Genomic DNA, 16,074 nt, shown 5'->3' on the forward strand with positions numbered 1-16,074 from the left:
TTTCAATATTCCCTTAGGCGCATGGAATCACTACTCTTCTTTATTTTATTTTTCCTAATAGGAGCTGTTACGCAATGGGTTATATAAGCAATCCACATGTCTAGATTAGGACCTTATTTTCTGGCCTAACATAAATCCATAAAAATACAAAGATAAAAAAGCAAAGCAACCACCTTTGAAAGGTGAGCCAAGAAAAAGCACGTATAGGACCAAAGACTCGAGAATAAGAGAGGCCCACCCACGCCAGGAATGAGATATATGAACGGTAGGAGGTGCCATTGAAAGGGTGTTGGGGTAATACAACCATTTGAACTTGCACGCCTCTTTATTCATCCCATTAAACCACAGGCAAAAGAGTCTTTGTCTTCACACCTCCTTTACCCATTTCCCTTATTTTTATTTTATTTATTATGCGCACAAGTTGTGTAGCATTAAAATCATAATCCCCCATTAGATGCATCCCACCTCAAAAATATACCAAAAATCAGATACATTATATTTAGAAATTATCATACAAGATTTTTTTCCTTTCCAGTAAATTTATTATAAGAATATGGAAAATGCAACGTATTTAGAAATGGATGGGTCCATGGGTATTGAAGGGAAACCAGGTGTAGAGGCATTAAGGTTGAAAGTTGTGGTGTTAGGGTGAGACACACCTCAGGTTGAGGTTAGGGTAGGGGCAGGTGGGTTCGCCAGTGGCATTGGGAGATGGGTTTAAATTTGAGAGAGGGAGAGGGTGTTGGGCGTGTGATGGGGCATGGGACGAGAGAGGGGGGCGGAAAGGCGGAGACCAGAGGGGCATTTGGTAAGCGGGCCAACAGGACACCTTCGGCTTTGTTGGTTTATTAAATTGAATTGTTAGGAAACTGCTGCTCGTGTGACTATTAACTTCTCTCTCTTCATACCATTCTCATCTCCTCTAACCCTCTCTCTTTCTCCCTTTCCTCACTGTGTTTGTCGTCTCTCTCTCTTTTTTCCCCTCTCTATCTTTTCTCCAGGAAGGGGAAAAAAACGAGGAAGCAGCTAAGGGGGGAAAGAGAGCCTTCTCCTTCATTTTTTTTGGCCCTCTTATTGTAGATCCATCGGTTTCTTCTCCGCTCATCTCCTGCTCTTCTATCATTTGGTATGTCTCTCGGATTCGCTCCTTTCTCTTTCTATGATTTTTTCTTTTTTGTCCTTTTTTTTTGTTTGTTGTTGTTTTTAGGGGTGGTGAAGATCGATTCATGACAGTATCGGATTTGAAGGATTTTTGTTTATTTATCGGATTTTTCTTCTTTACTTTTTTTTTTAATTTATTTATAAAAATGAATAAATAAATAAATGGCGCAGATTAGAACGGATTCATTTCGTCGTCGTTTGGTTGCTAAGGAAACTGAAGCGGAAAAAAAATGAAGAAAAGGAAATTTTTTTAATCTTTTGATTTGTGTTGAAAAAAGTTTGCCTCCCTAAAGAAAGAAAATCTCGGCTCAGCCTTTGCCAGGTCTCGATTTATAGGAAGTTTTTTTTTTTTTTTTTTTTACATTTCTTTTCTTTTTCCTACATTTTCTCAGCAACCAAACGGAGCATCATGGGTTCTGTTTGAAACTCTTCTCTCTTCAGCCTAATATTTTTAAAATCTGATCAGAATGTTTGTTAGTCTGTTCTCTGTTGTTTACGTTGTTATTTTCTGTTTAATAGAAGCTGATTGCAGTTTCACCTAATGTGTGGTGCTTTATTTTGGGATTTTTGCAAACCCTTTCTGTAATTGGTGCACATTTCTTGGTTGTAAATGGATATGTTTTCCATTATGCTGAATGAAGGATACAATTTTGTATACACTACCTGCTTCGAATGTTTGATTTTCCTTTTGTAGGGTGGTTTGGTGTTCTCAAACCCTGCCCCTTTTAGTTGTCTTGACTTATTTGTAGTATAGGATTTGATCTGGGGTGATCTTAAAATGGTGCACAAGCGAGATGCAGTTGTCTAATCAGAAGCTTTTTATCTCCTTTCTTTGTTTTGAGCGGGTTGGAAGTGTTGTGGTGATATATTAGGAAATTTATCTGCTTGTTCTAATTGCAGAAAGTGTATTGAGTTTAGTAAATGAATATGACGGTCTTAGTTGCCTTTGGATATATTTGCTAAATTGCTTGCAGGTTGAGATGGCATCTGATGGGTTACCTTCTGATTATTAGCTCACCAGGTTGCCTTCAGTTGCTGTGTTGTGGCCCTGTACGGCTTGTATACATAACAGCTGACTGGTTGTCATTGTCATTCAGGGAATCCATCATATGCATTCTTGACAACTTTTTCTGCTTCTTGTCCTTGTGAATCAACTGCTCTTTCCTTGATTTCCTTGATTGTATTTCCTTTTAATGTTCGTTTTTCTGTATTCACAGGAGACTAGACGTTCTGAGCTTTCATATCCATTTTTCTGTATGGATTAGCAATTAAAAATGAGGTTCTGAAAATATATGCTCTTTGGATAAACTTGGATTTTGAGTATCAAGTAGCAGACTGCCTTTTCCTTTGTGAACTGGTTGCCATTCATTTTGCATCCCTATTGTTTCTTACATTAAACTTGTTTTGCAAGAGTTAATATGTTGTTACATGATTATATAATTCTTTAACTTTCAAATCAATTAATTTTCTTTTTTCCTTTTGTGGTTTCATGGTTTCAGATTGGCCAAAGAAGTCCTTGTGTGAATTACTGTGTGGATTGGAATTTTCTTTGGAACCTTTACAATTTTAAAGCAGTTACCAGTTGGCCTTAATGCAAGGGCAAAAAGGTGCTATTGGTTCCTTGCCTGAAACATTAAACTTTGACCATGGATCTACATCAAGCGGTGCTGGTTTAGATCAGCAACTTTGCTGGAATAATATGCGGAATCCTGCAGAAAACCGGTTAGCAGATTATATGCAACCACCCAGTGATACAAATCTTGCATTTCTGAATTCTATTAGTCATGGAGGGCAAAACTTGAGTGGATGGAGTTTAGGTGAACCCAGTTCGATTAACACACAAAATATTGTCAGCTGTGATGAATGTAAAACAGAACATGGTTGGGCAACTTCGGTGAGTGGTTGTGCTGGAGCTGGTCCAAGGTTAGAAGAACACCGATGTGAACCATCAAATGTGCTTTCACTGGATAATGTTAATGTAAATCCTAGCAGCAATCAGATTGTCAATGGACCTTTGTTTTTGCAAAGTTCCAGTTCTGATGCTATTGCTCAGAATCTTAATCTAAATGCAGGATTTGTGGGTTCTGGTGGTGATGATTGTCAAGGCTTGGAATGCCCTAATTTATACAAGTCTAGTGGGTCAGAAAATCTTCCATCAGCTAGTAGCTCTTCTGATCCTTTTGGGCCTCGCATTTTGAGTGGTGGATATTTGGTGGAAGAGAATGATGGTAGGCCAGGTAGTTCTTTGGAAGGTCGTCGTTTGTCCTGTAAAAGGAAGGCCCTTGAAGGAAACATTGGCCAATCTTCTGTTGGTGGGAGTTCCAGCAGCTTTCAGCGAACAGAAAATAATGTATGGCATGCTGTTGTTCCCGCTCGTTATAATGCTGGTAACGGTTTAAGTATCTCTAGCCCCTCAGGGAATATTATTGGTGCTAGCCCTGCAGAACAGGTGAACCCAAGACTTGGGCTGGGTGTGAGGCGAGTAGCTACTGACAGCCTTCCTGTTTTAAATGTGCCAGGAAGTGCAGAAAGCTCTCATAGGAATTTCCGTATGAGGATAAATCCTTCACATCAGCAAGATTCTGTGCCCCATAATTTATTTTCAACAGGTGGATCTGTTAGGCACTCTAATGTTTCATCACACCAGCAGTCAACAAGACTTATACCAGTTAATCATGCTCCAGACTTGAGGTCAACGCCAGCAGCAGACAATGCAAGTTCTCAAAGCCAATCTGTTGTCAACCATGCTCCTAACTTGCCTAGAACCATGCAATCTTTTAGATGGAGTGGAGCTTCTAGCTCAAGACATGGCAATTCATCAAGTCCTCTCATTTCTGGTGAGAGAGATGCTGCACCTCGTGAGGAATCCAGTTCAAGAAGCATGCCAAGAAACACTCTGGAGCATTCAATGTTTTTACCTGCAATTGATCTCAGATCTTTGCCTCAAAATCCTACAAATAGGAATTTAGCTGGTGGAAATATGACCACCCCTGGAAATTCTGCTTCTACTTCTCGGACTGGCTCAAGTTCAGGTGTCAATTCATCATCTGCTCCTACCTGGGGTCCTCCTCGTGATCCTCCTTCACAATATTCACGAAGATTATCAGAATATGTTCGCCGATCATTGTTTTCTTCTGTTGGTGCTGACTCTGGAGGCCAGAGCAGCAACTATTCTCCATTACGTTCAGGTCCTTCACCTTCCTCACAGGAGGTGGTGCCTTCATCTGGAGCTGGCAACCAGGGGCATCATCAATCATATCCAAGGTCAGCATTATTGATGGAAAGACATGGTGATGGTGTTCTCGGAATTCCCTATTCATTGCGTACCTTGGCTGCTGCCAGTGAAGGAAGAAGCAGGCTAGTATCTGAGGTATGTTCCTGAACTCCTTATTGCTTGACATTGAGATATGTTGCAACTAAACATCTGTCATGTCTGTGGTTCTGTGGTGACTTTTGTTCATTAGATTTTTGGACATGATGATTGATGTGACAAAACACCGTATCTGATGGTTATATGAAGTCATTGCATGATCTAAACCAGTCCAACTGTTATCACCATCACCAGGATTTCTGTTTTATCCAAATCATTTCTATTCATCTTTGATTTTGTGCATCTCTAACAACCCTTTAGAAATGGGGACTTGTGGATGCTTGAGAGATTTTCTCCTTGTTTTGAAACTTAAAGGCTTGTTTGGCAACATTTTCAAAAGCAATTCTCACAAAACAGTTATAAACTGTTTTTAGGAAAGAAAAATTCTATTTGGGAACTCAGATATGAAAAATGAGTTTCTCACTTTATTGTCCATGAAGGTGTTATGCAGTTGTATGTAATGCAAAAGTTTTCAAAGCATTCTTTATGTTTACAATTGTTTCTCAGAATACTATAAAACCATTCCTGAAAATGACTTAAATTTGTTCTAAAAACTAGTTTGTTTTGACAGCTAATTCTCAAAAAACTGGTTTTAGACAAAAAATTTACGAACATATTTTTGGAGTTAAAAAACTGTTTTTTGTTCTAAACAACAGAAAATTGGTTTCAAGAACAGTTCCCAAACCAGGCCCTTAGCTTTTCTCTCGCTCAACTTTCAAAGATTAGAAATTCATTTTGGTTTAGCAGAATTCATACTTTGAATAATGCCCTAGTTTGAAGGATGTCCATAACCACCATGTGAGGCAAGATTGCTGTTGCCTATAAGTTTGTTCTTGTTGACTTTACATACAATATGATACCTGAAATCCATGTGTGAAAAAGTAAGTAAATATGGTGATTTTGGCCATTGCAAAGCTACAAACATGTTTCCATCAAGGACTCCTGGTTCTATAACTGGTACTCCAGGGCATTCCTTCCTGATGACATGTGTGTTTTCCACAGAATTTCTCATATTTGGCACTGAAGGCCTAGTTGTTAGTCGGAGTTAACAGTGTCATGATTAACCTATACTGGTTTATTTTTCTGATTTTATTTTTACTGGATTTTAGATACAGGATTAGCTATAATAAATGAAAAATAAAGTTTCACTTTAATTTAGTTGGCATGTTGATTTCTTGGTGCTTCTATAGTAAATGACAAATGAAAAATTTGGTTTCAATTTGAAGTTTTAGTTGGCATGTTTGTTGCTCAGTTCTTCAGTTCTTTCTATTTTATAATATGACAGGGATATTTACGTGTAATTTGGTCAAGTTATTTTACAAAAAAGTCAAAGATGTTCTTTCAGTTTCATATGATGTCTTATTTCCTTCACTCTCATCATATGAATTCAAATCCTGAATGAGTTCCAAAGAAAATAAATGCTGTTACTCTGTGAGCACCTGGTTTTGTTATATAAAAATTGCATTGAACCTTCCTAACAGAAAATATTTTTCATCTTATGCATGGATGCTGAATGTTTTTAAATGATATGATACATTGGGAAGCTTATCGCAATTTTTATTTCTCTACTTAGTTTTAAAAACATTCTGGTAATGGAAAAGGGGTATTTGATTGTAGCTAACAATTTCATTTTTATGTGGAGCAGATTCGCAATGTCTTGGATCTCATGCGTAGGGGTGAGGACTTGCGATTTGAGGTTAGACACATTATGTTGTGTATATTAATAGATGAAATAAGCTAAAAGGTTCTCATTTTTTCCAATTTATAATTTGTTAGTGGTGGAAATAATGGCTGGAAAACATTGCCAATATCTAACAGGGAAGAAAAGGGTGGGAGTTGTTTGGTTTGGTTTCTATTAACTTAATTTGATTTATATTTATGATGAGAATTATGACTGTATATTTGGGTTCATGTGAGGTGAGAGGTGGAAAAAGGTGGTTTCATGTGAGGTATGTGGTGCCATAGTGGAAAAAAATTGGTCAATTTAAATTCACTGCTTCATGAGATTCATTTATGCATTGTTACAATTAGATGCATTTACCTCAATAACTAGGAGGGTGATGCCTGATCATGATTACTAGATATTCACTAAAGTGATTGGGTGGTGGGTGGGGGGTGGGGTGGGGGAGAGAATGGAAAATAGTAGGCCCAATATTGTTGACTTTCCTTTTTGGTTTTTATAATACACGACTCTTTGAAATTAGCAGTCTGTGTACTAAGTGAGACTTGAGGATGGAAAGTTCTAGGCCTAAGACATTTAATTATTTACAACTTTAAATTTAAGGAAAAAAAAAAAGAATTCAGCTTTAGGAGTTGGCCTCGCATTTGATTCTTTTCTATATAGATGTAAATAAATAGCCAAAAGTTTGTATCTTGTCATTTCCTTTAACAGTGTTGGAGATTGCTATAAACTAAGAGCTGGTGGATGAACATGGAATCCTTGTGTTTAGCTGCAACATACAGGTGCTAGTTATCTTCTAATTGAATCAGGGGCATATAACATGTGCTTTTGCTTGTGTTAGGATGTCATGATCCTGGACCAGTCAGTATTTTTTGGGGTGGCTGATATTCATGATCGTCATAGGGATATGCGACTTGATGTGGATAATATGTCTTATGAGGTAAAATACATGAAAAATGTCTTTGCATTTTGTTCTCCTGTTTGAGATTGTTATCTAAATACAATGTTTATTGGGTTGTTAGGAGCTATTGGCTCTGGAAGAGCGCATCGGAGATGTGTGCACTGGATTGAGCGAAGAAACTATATTGAAGCGGCTGAAACAGCGAAAATATTGGTCAGTGGCCAGAGGAGCTGAGGTCGAAGTGGAACCCTGCTGTATTTGTCAGGTAATGATATGTTCTTTCTACATCTTCACCAGGCCATGTCTTGTGTTTATACTTTGTATGAACCGTCGGTTTATTATTTTCAGGAGGAATATGGAGATGGAGAAGATATTGGGACTCTGGAATGTGGTCATGATTTCCATTATAGCTGTATTAAACAGTGGCTGATGCACAAGAACTTGTGCCCCATTTGTAAAACAACTGCCCTGGGTATATGAGAGGGGCTATTTTGAGGCTATTACTTGAAAAAGGATTGCACAAGGGTGGGGCCGAGAGTGGTGAAACCAACACCCGGCGGATGCTGCTTTGTTTCCCCCTTGGGAGCTAGTTTCTCATGGCATCAATCTCTTCTATGTCATGCAAAGACCCAGATGTATTTCTTTTCTTCTTTATATTTTAATTAAAGCTGGCAATCTCCTGGGGGAGGTTGCAAACCATTAAGGGGGACATTAAAGCAAAACTTGTTTTTAACTTTTCATTTATTCATGAACAGCATTGATCATCGGAAAGAATACATTTTTTTTTATTAAGTAGTTTATAAGAGTCTTTTGCCTACTGGTTACTTCTATAATGTGCGGTGTATCCTTCTGTCTATTATCATTGTTGATTTTGAAATGATAAAATGCTTTGATGTGTGTTTTAAGTTTGGAACGTAAACTTGGTATTTCTTGTGGAGAGCCAGTGGATTTAATCGAATGAACCCTGGAAAGTCTAGAGTTCCGATTGTGCAGGAGGCTGCTCAAACCTTGTGAAACCTTTTGCATCAAAGCTCCGTTGGCAAGACCCATCAAAAACATTTACCCGTCAGGGTTGTTCGAGGCTTCACAATCGACACTCCTACCTCATTACTCGCTAGCGAGTAAATATTGGGGAAGCATGCAAGGCATATGCAAGGCATTTGACGTAGGAAGAGTGTAAATAATTTTATTTTTATTTTTAAAAATTATTTTTAATTTATTTTATTAGTCTATATCCAAATGAAAGTTTTTCTAGTTCACACCCGTCCTGACATTTCTAAAATTGATTCCTTCTACGGGACATTCTTTAAGAGACGACAAGAAATGGTTTTTTCTGCAATCGATGTAGTGAATTTAAGACACATTTTGATTGACTCAAAACTAGAAGATGGTTTTCATCTATTACCAACCTAGAAAACTGGTAAAACTCCATATGAGTCGTGGAAAGGTTAAAACAAGCTCCCAAACATTGGCACAACAAGTTTGATCATGTGTTAATAACTAATAGATATTCCATTAATGATGCTGATAAGTGTATCTACAGCAAGTATAAGGATAACACATGTGTGGTTATCTCTGCCTTTATGTTGATGACATGCTGATATTTGGAACTAACTGAGAGGTTGTGTGTGAGATCAAGAAATTCCTAGGTTTTAAGTTTGATATGAAAGACCTAGGAGAGGCAGAGGTGATTTTAAGAATTAAAATAACTAGAACACCTAATGGGCTTAAACTCTCTCAAGAGCACTATGTTGAGAAGATCCTAAGGAAGTTTGAACGCTTTGATTGTAAACCAGTGTCAACTCCTTATGATCTTAGCTTATAATTGAAGAAAAATAGAGAACATAGAGTTACCTAAATAGAGTATGCTCAGATCATAGGGAGCTTAATGTACTTAATGAACTGTACTAGACCTGACATTGCATATGCAGTAGGTAAATTGAGTCGATACATCCAAAGTCCTAATTAGGACCATTGGACTGCTGATCATAGAGTCCTTAAGTATTTGAGAGGCATCATTAACTATGGTTTGTGTTTTAGTGGATTTCCAAGTGTCCTTAAAGGATTTAGTGATGCAAATTGGATCTCGGATTCAGATGAGATGAAATCCACTAGTGGATATGTTTCATCCTTGGTGGGAGTGCAATTTCTTGGAAGTCTACCAAACAAACTTGCATTACTCGGTCTACTATGGAGGTTGAGTTTATTACTTTAGAAAAGGCAAGTTCTGAGGTTGAGTGACTTAGCAAATATCCCTTTATGGACAAGACCAGTCCCGTCTATGTCTATGATTTGTAATAGCCAAACTGCAATTGCTAAGGCTAAGAGTAAAATATTTAATGGGAAGAACATGCATATACGCCTAAGGCACAATATTGTGCGGTAGCGGCTTGAAACAAGGGCTATATCCTTTGAATTTGTGTGGTCATAGTTGAATTTGATTGATCCTTTGACCAAACCACTAAATAAGAAACTAGTGGAAGAAACATCGATGGGGATGGGGCTTATGCCTATTACAGAAGTCAAGAATGGTGGTAACCCAACCTATTAGAATGAAAATTCCATGAAGTAAGTTTATATGGGTAATAACAAATTGTTTGTTGACTTGAAGTGCTCTATCAACTCTAATTGTATGAGAGTCCATCTCTATAGTGTAGATAGAGCGTATTCTGCATTGACTAAGGTTGAGTGTTTACTCTTAATGAATACCATATTCTTTATGGATGATATGTTTAAATGCAAAACATACTTGATAACTTCACCTATATCAGAGTGGAGGTGGGACCGTTTCCTATGAGAACTTAGACAAGTTCTCTAGAGCTCTCATGAATATCCAGGTAGGGCACATGACCTATTTGTGCCAACCCATTTTGTAAAGCTGGTAGTGTAGTTGAGAAAACCAATGTGGATAAAAGTCCCTTAAGTTACATAAAGAAACATTGGTTCATAAAAATTTATTTTCACCATGTTTTATGATTCAATACTTATTAGTCCTAAGACCGGTTCATAGCCTTTGGACACTAGTATTGATGCATTGAATTCTTTTTTCTTCAAAAAAAAAATAAAAAATAAATAAATAACATTTACACTCTATGGGGGATTGTAGGAAGAGTGCAAATAATTTCTATTTTTATTTTTATAAATTATTTTTAATTTATTTTATTTTATTCTATTAGTCTTTTGTTTCTATACCCTTAAATTCCAACGCTCCTTAAATTCCCACGCTCCATTCCAAATCTTCAAGCCGAGACAATGAATGCCTGGCAACTAGCAAATTGTAATAGATTTAAATTCTGTTATGGCGATTATAATATTTTGATATTGCATAGAGTTTGTTACAAAACTAATCCATTTCGAAAAAAGGAAAAAGAAAAAGTATAAAGTATTTTTAAAGATATTAATTAAATTAGTCTTTTTTTTCATGATATCATTGACCGCTTTATTTTTTATTTTTTATTTTTGTATTAAAATTACCGTTAATTAGTATTTTTTTTTCCTTATTAAAACCTTAGTGTGGTTTTAGTTTTAAGGTTAAAACTACGATCACTGGATGCTGATTTGGCAAGCTAACCTTTTTTTGATGAATATTTTAAAAAATTAATGCAGATTGAGATTTTTTTTTTTTTTTTTTTATAAAGAGGCTGCTTTAATTACAAACATAAGATAGAGATGATTGAAAGGGATTGGAGCAGGAATGGTAGATGGTTAAAACTATTTTCAATGTGAGAAATTGAAATAACAATCCATTTCACATCCATGGGACCTGAGAGACTGCAAAATTCCCTTCCCGATGCCTGCATAAAATGACAGGTTGAAAAGAAGTAAGAAACAAATAACTAAGGTAGAATTGTAACCTGTGTGAGAATTCTGAAAACATGGAATCCCCATCCCAACCAAATCAATTTTGATTGAACCAACCATCCCCAGTCCCCACCCACTTAACCTTGTACCGCTTTGATTCTACCCTTTTGGTCCATAGCAAACAACCGTGAAAAATGAAATAGGAAAAGACCATTTGTTTTTCTTTAAGAAAAGAACAAAAATGTTAATCCATATGACAAACGAAGCAGATCTCCAAAGAAGTACAATAACCATGCCTTACATTTTGGCGTGAGGCGTTGGTTGAATTGAATACTCATAGAAGAAGAGAACTATAAATCAAAGTGGAGAAAGAGAGAGAGAGGGGGGAATAGGAAGAAAAAGAAAGAAATAAAAATGTCATACCGTGTGAAGCAGACCATGTTTGCCACACGCCACCAAAAGAGACCTTGGGAATGCAACTTTTTGTCTCTTAATAAATTCAGTTTGGTTGGATAAGACAGTGAATGATGACAAATGTGGTTTCAGTTTTTACCTCGTCATTATTGAGGCGGGGGTAAAAGTATAAATGTCACCCTTAGCCTCAGGGCTTCACCGTTTCTTCAACCACATTCCTCAACGCCTTCCCAAATAGCCTTTCAACTCAAATAAATATATTTGACCCTGGCGGAAGGGTGAGGGAGATTAGCATCGGATTCCATTCCATGTACGTGCCCCATGGCTCATGCCTGTATGTGCGAAAATTTTCAATCTGACAAAACGGCTACCAATCCCCCACTCACATTTGCAAATATTAAAGAAACCTGGGGTCTTTACGAAATAACATAAAATACTGGGTGTTTCTCCTCAATTAACCCTAAATCCTAATCACGATAATTAAGGCGGGAGAATAATCAAATTTTGATTATAACTTGGAAGCAGTTTCTCTTAAGCTATCCAACTTCTGTAAGCCATCTTTGAGAGAGAGAGAGAGAGAGAGAGAAAGAAACCCCGAGAAAATAAGAGAAAGAGAGAGAAATGCGTCTTGCAGAGAAAAGGGGATACGAACAAAACCTTGGCGTTTGATTATTCTTCTTCCATTTCGTTTTCTCGATTTCTGATTTCTAAGGGAAAAAAAAATGGCGGATCTGTATGGAACCAACGTTTCTTCTTCTGCCACCGCTCTCGCTCTCGAATCAGAAGATATCTCTGCGTTTCTTCACCACTTCCTCCATAATCAGTCTTCTTCTTCTACTACTACTAGTACTATTAAGGCCAAGCACGCGCACTCCTTTTCGCCTGCGCTACTACATCCGGAGAAGGCTTCCGCCGCCGAAGTGTTGTCTCCACAGAAGGATCGGCGCCGGTTCTCTCGATCGGCGATTCTTTCCGACTCCGACTGCCGAGTTAGGAGCGGAATCTCTACGGCTGGATCATCTGCCGTGGTTGAATCCTCCACCGGCATTAACTTCTCAGATCACGGGGCCTATTGCCCTGCGGGTATGAAGGAGAGTGCTGGGAACACTTTCAGTTCTATTGCTGCTGTGGATTCTGAGGCGATCACGCTTTCCAGGAAGAGAAGAATGTTTTCCATGGAGAATAGCGTGGACGACTTTGGTTGTGATAGCGAGGTAGTTTCAGTTCAAGGAATTGTTTACTATCCGATTGGTTGCTGAGAGAATGGAGGAAAATAAAGTAAATAAAATTTCTGTGTTTTCTTAAGAATAGAACAACTCAATTAAGCAAAATAATTGTATTAGTCTTGGTTGAATGGAGTCTGCTTTGTTTTATGAGATCCTATATCACGGATAATTTTAGACTCTAATATTTGATTTTTTTTCTTTTTATTTTTCTACACTTCCTCAGCTACCAAACGGAGCCTTAGTTTGATCTTTTTTGAAATTTTTCGTTGGTTGATTCTTGTTGAACTTAGAAGGGTCCTGAAGCATCGGATGTGCCCTCGAATCCAGCCCCGTCTCGGTCTTCTTCAAAGAGGAGCAGAGCAGCTGAGGTCCATAATTTGTCAGAAAAGGTTGGGTTATGAGGCTCTGACGTCGAATATGTATTGTTGTTATAGATTTTGATTTCTGGGTTGTAATGTTTTAATTTGGTGGACAGAGAAGGAGGAGCAGGATAAATGAAAAAATGAAAGCCTTGCAGAATTTAATTCCTAATTCTAATAAGGTACGTAATCCAAAACCTGTATGCTCTTGAGCTGTGTGTGAATGCTAATGCTTTGACGTCCTTTTTATTATAGACGGATAAGGCTTCAATGTTGGATGAAGCCATCGAATACCTGAAGCAGCTTCAGCTCCAAGTTCAGGTTAGTGTTCTCTTTATGTTTTGGGACAAATATTTGCTTCAATTGCAGGTTGTCATCTATTTTGTTGCTTTTCGTCTGTGACTGTGTGATTGTCAATTGCAGCTATAGATGATTTTGCTTACTTACCATCATTATTTCTGTAAGTCAATATCAGTGTATTTATTTCACTCTTAGCCTGTGTAACCTTCAAAATTATTTCATTAAGGCATGGGATTGGTATCAAGGATAAGTCTCCATGTCCATTAAGTCGGGATATACAAACATGAATCTAGTCATGAAATTGTCAGGTGAATGATAGTAAAATTAATTTAATAATCATCCTAATGGTGCCAGATATGTGCTGTATTGAATCATAAATCATGGGCAAAAATCCATTAGCAATTAGGTTGTCTTGATACCCCAATTTTGATTTGATTCACATAGAACCTTGAGTTGGACCAAGCGGATCAATTTGCTAGTGATGTCTTGGAATATGTTCAATCTGGCTGGAACATTCTGATTGAATATGATGTGGCTGTTATGGCTATTAAAATGACTAGAAATCCATTGTTCTCCTCAAAATCTAGTAAGAAATAGCCTGATTTCAAATATGTTTTGGATTAGTCAATTCATGGAACGTTTTTTGCCTATGTTCATCAACTCCAGACCGGTTTCTACTTGTAAACTCAATATAGAATGTCATGTTTTATACTAGTATCAACTACTTGGTTCTGGTGTTTGTGAAATCCATTTAGAAACACAGGATCTGTGACTAGTTCTTGATCAACTCAGTGTACTCAGTGCGTGTGGAACTAATATAAAAACTTTAAAATAATTTAAAGCTCATTTATATGTTTATTCTAATAGAGGAATTTGGCCAGTCATTTTCCATCATCCAATACTAGTTCTAAGTGATAGTATCAGACACATTCCAAGGTCTAGCAACAAAAGCAGAATAGATCATGAGTTGGGGTTGTGAGATATTAATTCCTTGCGGGAGTGCTGGGCTATTCCATGTTAAGCAAAGTGCCTTGTTTTTCCCAATAATTTAGCAAAGAAAAAGTGCAGTTCATCTTGAGTGTAGGTTTGTCAGATTGAACTTCTGGAAAGTAACTGGATCTGAACACTTAGCAGAATTAGTTTATAGGTTTGTACTAGTGTATTCTGAATGCTGCTTATTGTTTTATTATTTTAGATTACAGAGCCTGATCCCTCATTTATTTTATTGCTTTAGATTACAGGGCTGACCCTTCATATACTCATGATTGAGCTTGGTTTCCTTCCTCTTGCCATTATAGCATCTTCAACTCGAATTGAATCACTCTCCTACATTTGGTGATTTTCTTTGCACTAACTTCATTTTTGCAAAAGATCTTATAGAGTCCTAATTTTAGTGTGATAATTAATGAGGCCAACATCTTAATCACTTTCTACATGTCCATTTTCATGAAATTTCTACTTAGGTTGTAAAACAAATAGCCACTTACAATCCTGGAGTTAAAGAACATTTACCAATTACCTTGAATCTATTATCTGTAAGTTCAGGCATTCCCTTTTAATAAAAATGATAAAGTTGTATTGGCTGACCTGTAAATTGAAGCCAAATGCTGTTATTATTATTATTTTAAATAAAATAATATAATGCTCCTTAAAATTATTTTGCTAATTTGTTAGAGAATGGGTATGTAGCTAAATAAAGCTTGGTGTTCTGTTTGATTTTGAAATTGTTAACTAATGTTCTTGTAATTTCTTCTTCATGTGACAAAATATAATACCAGGAATTGAAGCAGAATCAACAAGATTTCTGATCTTTTTCTTTGTGATTGGTTTTACAGATGCTAACAATGAGAAATGGATTAAGTTTACATCCAATCTACTTACCAGGAGCACTGCAGCCTACGCAGCTGCCCCAAACGGGAGCAGGTTTTGCTGAGGGAAATCTATTGCTTAGCAACAGTGGAACTGGCACACTTCCTGCTAATCAAGAAATCTCAATGCAAACTACATTTGATCTTACCAGCCAACCAATTGCCATACCCACGATGACAAACATGAACAATTCAGATACCTCGTTTGGTTTTGAACATTCAGATCAGCCTCATTATGGACCCTTCAATCTCACAGGATCATCCAAGGTAACTTTTTAGTATGGATGATTGAATATTTTTTCAGGAATCTGGGAGTAACATTGACCATGTACCTGCAATGTGAAGGAAATCTGCCACGAAGAGGCATTACCAGAACCTCAAGGAGAGATGAACTGCTCCAGGAAAAACTCATCATCTGGTGTGTCTTCCTAACCAGCCGGGAAGATTTCATCCTCAAACAGTCAGTATGTATGAAATCACAGAAGCCATTTAGAAGTTTTACTTGTTGAAACACTTAAGAAACTGCTGACATGTGCAACTTTGTTAGGTTATTTATGCTTAAAAAGGTTAAACATAAGGGATCCGAACTTTTGAAATTCCTTAACGTTTATAACAATGTTTACCAAGTTTTTTGGTGTTCATTTTTAAAAAGCTAATGATGTTGCCTTAGGTTGGATAGAAGTTGCTATTTGTACAGTTCCCAAAGACGAACATTCTCCATGTCTGCCATTTTGCCATGCCCAGGGATCTGATTATTTTCAAGCATGCTTAGTGACTCTATATGGGAAATTGGAAATTGGAAATTAGACTTACTGATCGTTACCTTGGCAAAGTCGTCTGAGCATGCTTGTGCACAGTGGACGGGCATTGATTAAACATGCTTGGTTTTAAGTGCTGGTTTTATGAATTTGCTCAAATGCTATTTCAATTTTTTATAGAAAAATAAAGCAGCCTGATTTCAACCTTTCCAGTGTCTAAGCATGCGTGGGTACA

General features: G+C 37.2%; 2 protein-coding genes across 3 annotated transcripts; both read left to right on the forward strand.

Annotated features, from left to right (window-relative positions):
* The first annotated feature begins 822 nt into the window (after positions 1–822).
* On the forward strand, positions 823–7,943 carry LOC117907893 (probable E3 ubiquitin-protein ligase RHG1A). Its single transcript, XM_034821572.1, has 6 exons — positions 823–1,126; positions 2,661–4,531; positions 6,177–6,227; positions 7,054–7,152; positions 7,235–7,378; positions 7,462–7,943. The coding sequence occupies exons 2-6, from the start codon at positions 2,753–2,755 to the stop codon at positions 7,591–7,593; spliced, it is 2,205 nt and encodes a 734-aa protein (XP_034677463.1). The 5' UTR covers positions 823–1,126; positions 2,661–2,752; the 3' UTR covers positions 7,594–7,943.
* A 3,939-nt stretch (positions 7,944–11,882) lies between these two features.
* LOC117906630 (transcription factor SPATULA-like) lies at positions 11,883–15,762 on the forward strand. 2 transcript variants are annotated; one of them, XM_034819742.1, is made up of 6 exons: positions 11,883–12,542; positions 12,845–12,943; positions 13,030–13,095; positions 13,169–13,234; positions 15,049–15,348; positions 15,427–15,762. In XM_034819742.1, exons 1-6 carry the CDS (start codon positions 12,051–12,053, stop codon positions 15,511–15,513), a joined length of 1,110 nt encoding a protein of 369 aa, XP_034675633.1. In that variant the 5' UTR covers positions 11,883–12,050; the 3' UTR covers positions 15,514–15,762. The 2 variants fall into 2 exon arrangements, with proteins under 2 accessions (XP_034675633.1, XP_034675634.1); XM_034819743.1 differs by having other exon boundaries at positions 11,884–12,542; positions 12,848–12,943.
* The last annotated feature ends 312 nt before the right edge of the window (positions 15,763–16,074 follow it).

The sequence above is a fragment of the Vitis riparia genome, chromosome 18, assembly GCF_004353265.1.
Source record: "Vitis riparia cultivar Riparia Gloire de Montpellier isolate 1030 chromosome 18, EGFV_Vit.rip_1.0, whole genome shotgun sequence".
Lineage (NCBI taxonomy): Eukaryota > Viridiplantae > Streptophyta > Magnoliopsida > Vitales > Vitaceae > Vitis > Vitis riparia.

What these genes read in the sequence shown, in the direction of transcription:
- LOC117907893 (XM_034821572.1), top strand. Translation starts at nt 2,753, where the DNA reads ATGCAAGGGCAAAAAGGTGCTATTGGTTCCTTGCCTGAAACATTAAAC. An exon ending in GTGAGGACTTGCGATTTGAG is followed by an intron (nt 6,228 to 7,053) that starts GTTAGACACATT and finishes TGCTTGTGTTAG; the next exon opens with GATGTCATGATCCTGGACCA. An exon ending in AACCCTGCTGTATTTGTCAG is followed by an intron (nt 7,379 to 7,461) that starts GTAATGATATGT and finishes TATTATTTTCAG; the next exon opens with GAGGAATATGGAGATGGAGA.
- LOC117906630 (XM_034819742.1), top strand. Translation starts at nt 12,051, where the DNA reads ATGGCGGATCTGTATGGAACCAACGTTTCTTCTTCTGCCACCGCTCTC. An exon ending in ACTTTGGTTGTGATAGCGAG is followed by an intron (nt 12,543 to 12,844) that starts GTAGTTTCAGTT and finishes TGTTGAACTTAG; the next exon opens with AAGGGTCCTGAAGCATCGGA. An exon ending in TAATTCCTAATTCTAATAAG is followed by an intron (nt 13,096 to 13,168) that starts GTACGTAATCCA and finishes TTTTTATTATAG; the next exon opens with ACGGATAAGGCTTCAATGTT.